Genomic DNA, 9,386 nt, shown 5'->3' on the forward strand with positions numbered 1-9,386 from the left:
GATAGTTTACATTTGATAAAGAAAATAGAACCGCACAATTAATATTATTTGCTATACTTCATTAATAGATCATTTGTAATTATAAAAAGTAATATAACTTTAAATAGAGCTTAAACTAATAGCAAACTGTGTTACAAAGTAATAATATATTAAAGATTTACAAAATTCATAAATTGTGCCTATAATTCTTTAATTAGAGATTATATTAATAGCAAATTTTATCGTTAATTACAAATGAGTGTAATAATAATTCTTAGAATTACCTTAAAAAAAGCTTAGAATTTGTAAATTTTAAAACACCATAATTATAAAATTATTTCATAAAATTTTAAAAATCTTGTGCTAATAAGAGATATTTAGAATTGGGTAAAATACTATCTATTAATTATTTGTTAAAAAGAAAGTATAATTATAATTCTTAGAATTGGGTCTAAATATTATATATATATATATATATATATATATATATATATATATATATATATATATATATATTCAATTACAAAATTCATAAATTGTGTCTATAATCATTTAAATAGAGATTATATTAATAGAAAATTTAATTACTAATTATAAGTATAAGTTTAACAATAATTTTTAGAATTTGTAAATTTTCGAATTAATAACTAATTATAATGCACATTAAATTTACATTTGAAAATATATATTGTCATTGATTTACAACCGAATCATGTATACATTTAGTTGATAAAATAATTAAATTTATGATTGATTATATATTTAACTATTGTAATTGGTTTACCAGAATCATTTGTACAATAAAAAGTATCTATTATATCTATTTTTATAAATTTAACGAATCAATTATATATTTTTAAAAGATAATTAAATATATAATTGAATTTCATTTAATATTTTTTAGAGAAAATTGAGACTGTCACGTGACATAAGTATAAATACTTCCACAAGAAATTGTAGGTCTTTTTCACACAAATGAGTCATAGATCAGAATGTTCAATTCTTAGTAGAACCCTCTAAGTTTATGCATGCATGTGAGGTATAAATATGGGTGGTTTAGACTTTTTTTTTTTTTTTTGTGGGGGGTGGTTTAGACTTAAGAATATAGTTTTTGGATGCTGAAAGTTGAATACACTAACCAAACAAGAATAGACATGACACATGTACCCAGGCTTGTGGAGTGAACACTAAAAAAGAAAGTAAAGAATAATAGATTTAATCAAATAGCACAAATTAGTGGTAATTCAATATTGAAGAAAATCAAGTGGCAAAATGTTTTATGAAGTTCATTAAGGCATTACGCCCAAACCCTTTTCCTTGGGACAAGATCTGATGTCTTTATCTGATCTATCTTTGCAGCAACAATAAAATCATTCATACTTAAACCTCCTGCAAAATTTTGAACCATTTCAAATGAAATGTTAATAAGATGAGAATATATATACACGGGGCACATATAATAAAAACAGTTCTCATCTTAAGAATCTTAGTACAACTCTTGATAATATTTATTTGTCATTTTTCACAACAAATGTTCTCATTCAACTCCTATATATGATGTATATATAATGAATAACTCTTATACACACACATTGGTACTAGAACCTACTATGGCCTAGGTGATGTTTCATTAGGGGATGTTGAAACCCTACCAGGAGCTTGTAACCAATAACTGAAATAAATGCTAAACAAAATAAAATCAAAGAAATTGAGTATATTGATATCTTTATGGGATGCAACTAAAATGAAAATATTCTATGAAATTGAATGCGGAAACACAAGAAGGGTGCAAATTTATTGCTTACCAATGGAAGCTGTCCATAGTTCTGCTCTCACTTGATTTGGTTGCTCCAAGTAGATATTTGGGAAATGGCCCTCAGCCTCTACAACCTTAGAGATCCTGTTAATGAGTTCAACCCCACATTTAAAATCTCTCAATTTCCACAAGCATTGAATTTTAAGTCCATTTTCCTCATTCACAAGTCTCCAACCCACAACCTGCAGAAATGAAGAGAAATTTAAGAAGGTGGAAAAAGTAAAATGGACAATCAGGTAGTTATTCCAAACTTCCTTTTTCTTTAAATAAATATAATAAAAGGACATGTAAATTAGTATTGACCACTGAAAATGCTAATTTTAACTGAAAGCTATCCAGAACAATTATACATCAACTCACTTTCCAAATAAAAAATTGCATGTTCAACCATTGTAAACAACTCGAAAGAAATATCTTGGTAATTTGTGTTTCTAGTAAATAAACATAACCACATGTGCTGCAAAAACAGGATCAGATTTTAAAACTTGAAGAGGCAAAAATTAACATACACTGTGACTATAAAAGCCCAACTAAATACTTGTTCAATATTATCCATAATTTTTTTCAGAACAGAGCACCATAAAATTGGTTGGCTTGTCGATTTTGATCACAAATATTATATTCATCATATATGGAGTAGCATTGCATTCAAACACCGTATTCACAAATTAAGAGCCCGTATTTCTTCATATAACCTTTCACATGCAGTCTGTATAATGTATATATACTCTAATGAATGGCAAAAAATGACTTGTACTTTTTCATGGTATCAAAATCTTTTGATCAATTGGTTAAGTGTTCAATCCTCATCAACTCAAGTTTAGGAGATATGCTTTGTATAAAATTTTAAGCTAACCTTCATTTTAATTTATTATATATATATATATATATATATGTTTATATATTTGATCAAATAAAGTTTAGAAGGAAAGGGGGCTACTCCATTACAACTCCAAGTTCATGGTTTCAACAAGGGCTCACAACGGTACTTCTAAATCACTTACCAAAGGGGATTGCTGGCAGCAAGAACTGAATAGAAGCATTATAAGCTATATAAGACAAGTGCTTTGGTCCTTACAAGAAAGAATCACCTGCTGCATATTTATTTATGTATGCACAGTGCTATGAGTAAATCAAAACCTGATTTACACATCATCCCAAAATACACGACATTATACCAGATTTACACTTCTGAGTTTAATATTATCGACTTATATGGATAAGTAGTGTGCCAAGAATAATCCATGTTTGGTTTATCAACGAGTTTTAAGTTGGCTGCCAAAGACCTAACACAACCTTCATAACACAGGCTTGGGACTGTTTCGGTAGCATCCTAGTGGGATAAGACTGGTGTTGTCATTGTACGGATAAGTAGTATCCGGAACTATCAATTATATAATAATTTTTCTGAAGAAAAATGTTAATAGCATACTGTTTAACACATGTTTGCTAACATAAGCATTGATGTTTTTTTTTTCGGGAATCCTTTTCTGCACAAGATCAATCTAGTGGGTTGATGTATCATGGGAGGAGAGCATATCAAATTTTAAATATCAGTGCGGTTAAATGTTCTCTCTGGGGATAACACATAGGGTGCTTCAAATCAGGGTACTCTGAACTCATTTTCTGAATTTTATTTACTCTTTGTTTTATTGTTTGTTATTCGGTGCATGTATTTATTTTCATAAATAATATTATTGTTGCTGTGTTCTAATTATCTCTTTTTTGCCACTATTAAATTTATTTTATTTCTCACAGTACGATGATTGTAAAAAATTAAAAGAAAAAGCAGGTGGTAAACAGGACGAGGCTTCGTACAAATAAGCAGCCTCTTTGCATATGTAAGGCTAAGGCTGCGTACAACATCCCTCCCCCATACCTTGAGCTTGAGGGCGAGCCCTGATGCAGCGGTAAAGTTGTGCCTTGGTGACTTGTTGGTCATGGGTTCGAATCCGGAAACAGCCTCTTTGCATATGCAAGGGTAAGGCTGCGTACAACATCCCTCTCCCATAGCTTCGCATAGGGAAGAGGCAATGGGTTAGGAAGTTTTTTTACCCTTATTAAAAAAATTGATTAATTTAGTTAATTATATCAAATTCAATTTTATTTTTCAAAATTTTTGGAGCAAAATAAAAGAAAAAATAGGATTAAATTAAACTAATTTTAGAAAATAGAAGATCTACTCGAATCTTTTTAAAAGTAAGAGATAAAATAGAATATTTTTAAAAATTTAAGGACTTAATTAAACTTTTTAATAATAATAAACTAAATTCAACTTAAAAAATTAAATTAGGGAAATAAAATAAACCTTAAATTTATGCAGGTATGCTACTCTTGCTATGAAGAATATGGGTAAGGAAATGTTGTCTGACCTTTCTAATGAGAGTCTGGGCGTCATCCAGCGAGATGGGGGGCTGCGCAGAAGAAACGGGAGCACACTCCTGCTGCGAGAGACCGAGAGCAGTAATGGTGGGAATAAGAATCTTGTGCTCAGTGTTGCCGTATCCCAGCACTTTTTCCCCGAACGAGCTTTCAAGCTCGGCGGGGAAAGGGTCCCGCGCCCCGAAATCCCCCAGAAACTCGTTAGCGTCGATGGCGCGCGTGACCAGAAGCGAGGGGGACCACGCGCCTCGACCGCGAGTGAAGAGAAACGACGGGACGCGTGGAGGGCACGCCATATGGCGTGCCACAGGAAGTACTAGGTTGAGGTTGAAGTTAAGGTTGCCTGTGATGGCCATTTTTACAAACACACAGTGTGTTGTGGTTGGAAAGTTGGAATGGATGAAATGGAACTGGTTTGTGGCTAGCGAGTGGAATGGAACGAAGGGTGTTTGTGTTGTGTTGTGTGGTGTGGTGGTCAACAACAATATATTATTATTATTATTATTATTATTATTATTATTATTATTATGTTATCTAGTGGTGGAGGGAACTCTAGTATAATGCAATTCTTTCTCTGTTTGTTGAATTTCTTGTTGGCTTGAATCAGTGGTTGGGATGAATTTCCATTTCATCCTTTATTATACTTAAAAAAAAAAACACTATTGTATTTCCTCTGCCACAACTATATTTTTCAGTTTTTAAACCTTTGATTAGATGCTGTAAATTAGAAAGGAAAAAATTGGGAACAAATAGAATGTTTTTATTGTTTTTATTTTTGTGCATAGCATAAAAATGTCTTTTTTTTTTGTTTGAATGGGTTGATAAAAGAGAGAAAAAGTAGAAATGTATTAATTCTTTTATAATATTAAAAATGTTTTTTAAAATAAATTAAAAGGGATAAAAACTTTTAATTCTTTTGGGGGATAAATCTATTTTTTATTTATATAAATATTTGTATTGTTACTTTTTTTAATTACCTCAAAAAGAAATATTTGTGACAAAATAAGAATAATTTTATAAAATGTTGTTATTTTTTAATTCTAAAATATACTAAAACAATAAATACACCGTATTTTAAAGATATATTGTTAATGTAAAATATCACGGTAAGATTTACGGGTAAGTACAATTTTATTATCAAATTCAAATTGGGTTAGAGGTTGATTCTAATTGGATCAACAAAGTCTGAATATTTAAAAACTATTTTTTACTTTGGTAAGAATTAAAATCTTTCAGAACAGCAATTTGCTTTGTAATAGAGCTTCCCAAATTATTTTTTCATTTTTCTAAAAGTTAAAATATTTTTAGTTTCGCTTTTAAATTTTAATAATTCACTTAACCCTAGCTTAACCACTAAAGAGTCCAATTTAAAAAAAAAAAAAAAAAAAGTGGGTTAGATCGAAACAAAGAAGCCACGCAAGGCAAGGGTTTTCATCTTTTCAACAACAGTCGAACGGCGAACGTTCGCAAGAGACGCAACACAAAGTTGAACGAGGAATAGGCGTGTAGGGAAACCGTTTCATTTTCAAGCGCGTGACTTTCAAATCCAATCTTCCATACCAATGGCCTTCAGCAACGCTCTCAGATCTGCCGCGAAGCTTGTCGCTTCTTCCGAATCCTCCCTCTCTAACTCAGGTCAAATCCCCCCTTTCCTTCATTTTTTTTTATCGTGATGTGTAACAATTCGCGAAATTTGATGCAATCTTTTGTCTGTACGATGGTGTTCCTTTTGGTTGTTTTAAGATGAATCTGGTTAAGGATGTAGCAGATTTTGCTTTTTTTATTGGGTGAGGTTTTTCTTACTTTTATTTTTTTAGTTTTTAGGGTGTGCTGGTTTCAGAAACAAAATCAAATTAGTTTGTTGCTGTTTGTACTGTATTGAATGTTATTGTTGGTGCCAAGGTTTTAAATATCGGTCACGGTTGCGTCGCATTTGTTAATATCGCAGCAAATCGCGGACAAATGCGGCCGATACCGTCCCAATTGTCATCGCGTTGCAGTCGCAGACAGTTAAAAAACCTTGATGCTGTGACCCAAATCACGGTCACGGACCGATATTTAAAACCTTGGTTGGTGCTTTTTTTTAATTGGATTCAATTCAATAATTTCAATAAATTTTATATACCTACGCTGGAAATGAAATGCAATCAGTGAGAGACATAAACTGTGTGGTTTGATTAGATGTGTGATTCGTGCTGATTTCAATTTTGGAGATTGTAGAGTTTGGTGTGGGAGAGGTGTTGGGGGTGACTTGAGTTGAGGGATGTTTTCTAGTTGAATGTAGAAAACTGGACCAAAAGGGGGGCAAGGTCTTGGTTTGAGAGTGCCACTTTGTGGGTCACGGGTTGTGTGTTTCTGTAGATTAGAGGAGGTTGAGCTTGGTGAATTTCAAGAGGAAATGTAGTGGGGTTGGGGTTGGGGTTGGTCATGACTCGTGAGCGATGGCGAAGGTAGTTCAAACAAGGGAGCTGGAGAGTTGAGACCATGTAACCTTTAACTTTGGGGAATTTCTTGTGTTTGATTATGTGTCCCTTTTACAGCATGAAAGTGGTATAATTGTTGGGGTAGAAGGAGTCTTATTTCCTGTTGCGTGTTTGCTGATTTTTTGCTCTCCTGAATGTGGGGGTTATAACTGCATAGTTAGTGCATACATCTACCCTTCAATCCGTATAACTGCATAGTTGGTGCATACATCTACCCTTCAATATATAGACCCCTCTAAGTGGGAGCTTCGTGCACTGAATTGCCCTTTTTATAGCTGCAAAATGTAGAATATTGGAAAAGTTCAGCTATGGGTTTAATTTATATATTAGTTGGTGGTAATGTTGATGGTACAGAGGTGTTGGCTTTTGGAAGAGCTTTGTTTTATTAAATGGAGGCATAGTTAAATTAAATCTTTGTTTGTGGAGTTTTCTATGCAAGAAAGAGTGTTGGGAGGGCTTTAATTTGTTTCTTGTGAATTACTTAGTTTTCTTTACGTATCTGAGATTTTAGTATAAATGCTTTTATGTTGTTAAACTCACATTTTTATAATGAGGTTTCAAGTTCCAAATCCAGTATCCACTACCAAATTTATAGGGCATTTAGTTTATTTTATGTTTGAGAGTTGGTATGAGAAGGAATCAAAAGAAAATAAAAGGGAAGAGAAGAGAAGGGGATGGGGAATTAACAGTAACTTTCCTTTGCTGTGTTAAATTGTTTGTGATTACTTTCAATCTTCCAAGTTGATGTTCAAAAAGTATCCATGAAAATGCATAAGGCAGAAGTCTTGGATAATTACATGATAATCCTTCACTTTCTACCCCTTTTCTCTAAGCACTCCCAAACAAGGGCCCTTCTCTATCAAAATATACCCTTAAAATATATCTTGGGTCTTTAATGCCTATCATTTCTTGGTCCAGTTGCTGCCTAAATATTTACTATATTTATAAGGTTGCGATTTGAATTCTGTCTAGAGCTTTCATTTTTTACATGATTGAAAATCTGGCTGTATTTCTCACATTTGTTATAGAAAATTGTTATAAATGTAGAGATAAATTAAGCCTGTCAACCCACCTAGGGTGATAAGACATAGTTATTGTGGACATAGACTAAGCTTGGACTTTGGGCTTAATTAGCAGTATCTGATATTATACAGGAGCAAAATATTGAATAATTAGTTATCATGCCAGTGCAGTTAATGCATATAACATTTTAATATTATAGTATTAGTCATTAGGTTATACTATATATCAATAAGGGATTTGTTGTAAGCGCATCTTGCAGCTATAATGGTTTGCTCAACTTCATTCCAGTGCAGTTAATGCAGGTTTTGCGACAGTACTCCTTCTAAACCCCTAGAAATATTTTTAAAAGATTTATGGCATGGAGTAGCTGGCCCCATAAAAGCTATACCAGGGATGGCTGCTATATCAAAATGATATATATATATATATATATATATATATATATATATATATATATATATTCTTCAACCTCAACTATGTAATTTATACTAATCTAAATGCTCAAAATTTTAAAAAATACCCAACTAAAGTAATGGTCTAGATACATAATTACCATCAATCTAAAGCATAATTTGACTAGTCAATAATAATGAGAGGCTGAAGCTGAGGTTGAGTGCTCTGTTGGCTGCACCAAAGAGGAGCCACACCAGAAAATGTATGGCCTGCCAGAGATGGGTGATGCAAAGGGACTGAGCAGTATTGGGTCAATCTTTGAAGTGAAAGGTTGTGAAATGTGAACATGGGTGAAAGGTATAAAATCTAAAAGTCACCGTAAACTTCTGTGGGGTAGTCAAAGTTGAACAAAAGGGCAAAAATGGTGATGAGTTTGTCTGCTTTCTCCCAGTGATTCAGACTGTTATTGCCGAATCACAAAATTGGCGTCTTTTAAATTTACATATACTTGGAGACATTTGATTTAGTAAAAATATTATTAATTTTTATATAATCATCAACATTTATTGATATCTGAGTGTGTATGTGTTTGCATATCAATACCCATTTTAGATCCTTGGAAATTCACTGTTTTCATCAGAATTCACCTTCTTACTAGAAAACACTATTATGTTGACAGTGAGCAGAGGTTTTCATTCAACTGGCATGAAGAGGATGGGAGGTGGACATGGCCATGATGAGCCCTATTATCTTCATGCAAAGCACATGTACAACTTGGACAGGATGAAGCACCAGGGGTTGAAAATGTCCCTTGCTGTATTCACTGCTTTCAGCATTGGGGTTGCAGTTCCAGTGTATGCTGTCATTTTCCAGCAAAAGAAGACAGCTTCTAGCTAGGCTCGTCTTTTTACTTCCATTTGCAACAATAAGGTGGATTTGGGGATCCTAGACTAGCCTATGGATTTTGCTGTTCATTATTGCTTTGGACTTTATGTTCAACCTTCTATATGGATTTTCCAAATATATCTGATAATAATCAATTTCTCTGCACGATCAAATACTCGTGCTTGGACACTCTCTTGTTTTGCATTTTTGCAATCGGTTCTCATTTGTAGCTTTCTAAGTTTCTATATTAAGGTAGACCACGGCTAATATTCGTGAGTGGAATAGGTCTTGCATGGTGGGGAAAATTAATTTGTGCCGTATGATTAAAATAAAGGGTCTATGATGTGAGGGTGCACCATAGTGAAAAAGTAGCATATAACTATTTTTTTCTTGCAAACAAAATTGCAAATAAAAACTTCAAAATA

The 9,386-nt window shown here is 32.8% G+C and overlaps 2 protein-coding genes across 2 annotated transcripts; one reads left to right on the forward strand and one right to left on the reverse strand.

The window, feature by feature from the left end:
* Positions 1 to 1,174: 1,174 nt before the first annotated feature.
* LOC100813755 (probable pterin-4-alpha-carbinolamine dehydratase, chloroplastic) lies at positions 1,175 to 4,687 on the reverse strand. Its single transcript, XM_003535886.5, has 3 exons — positions 4,168 to 4,687; positions 1,785 to 1,977; positions 1,175 to 1,368 (listed from the first exon to the last, which is right to left on the reverse strand). Exons 1-3 carry the CDS (start codon positions 4,531 to 4,533, stop codon positions 1,277 to 1,279), a joined length of 651 nt encoding a protein of 216 aa, XP_003535934.1. The 5' UTR covers positions 4,534 to 4,687; the 3' UTR covers positions 1,175 to 1,276.
* Positions 4,688 to 5,600: 913 nt separating this feature from the next.
* LOC100499985 (uncharacterized) lies at positions 5,601 to 9,154 on the forward strand. The gene is given in 2 exon segments (NM_001248278.2): positions 5,601 to 5,812; positions 8,756 to 9,154. Coding segments are annotated over 2 exon segments (291 nt in total). The 5' UTR covers positions 5,601 to 5,739; the 3' UTR covers positions 8,974 to 9,154.
* Positions 9,155 to 9,386: the final 232 nt, after the last annotated feature.

The sequence above is a fragment of the Glycine max genome, chromosome 10 (assembly GCF_000004515.6).
Source record: "Glycine max cultivar Williams 82 chromosome 10, Glycine_max_v4.0, whole genome shotgun sequence".
NCBI lineage: Eukaryota > Viridiplantae > Streptophyta > Magnoliopsida > Fabales > Fabaceae > Glycine > Glycine max.

What these genes read in the sequence shown, in the direction of transcription:
- LOC100813755 (XM_003535886.5), bottom strand. Translation starts at nt 4,533, where the DNA reads ATGGCCATCACAGGCAACCTTAACTTCAACCTCAACCTAGTACTTCCT. An exon ending in CCCAGACTCTCATTAGAAAG is followed by an intron (nt 1,978 to 4,167) that starts GTCAGACAACAT and finishes TCATTTCTGCAG; the next exon opens with GTTGTGGGTTGGAGACTTGT. An exon ending in ACTATGGACAGCTTCCATTG is followed by an intron (nt 1,369 to 1,784) that starts GTAAGCAATAAA and finishes AAAATTTTGCAG; the next exon opens with GAGGTTTAAGTATGAATGAT.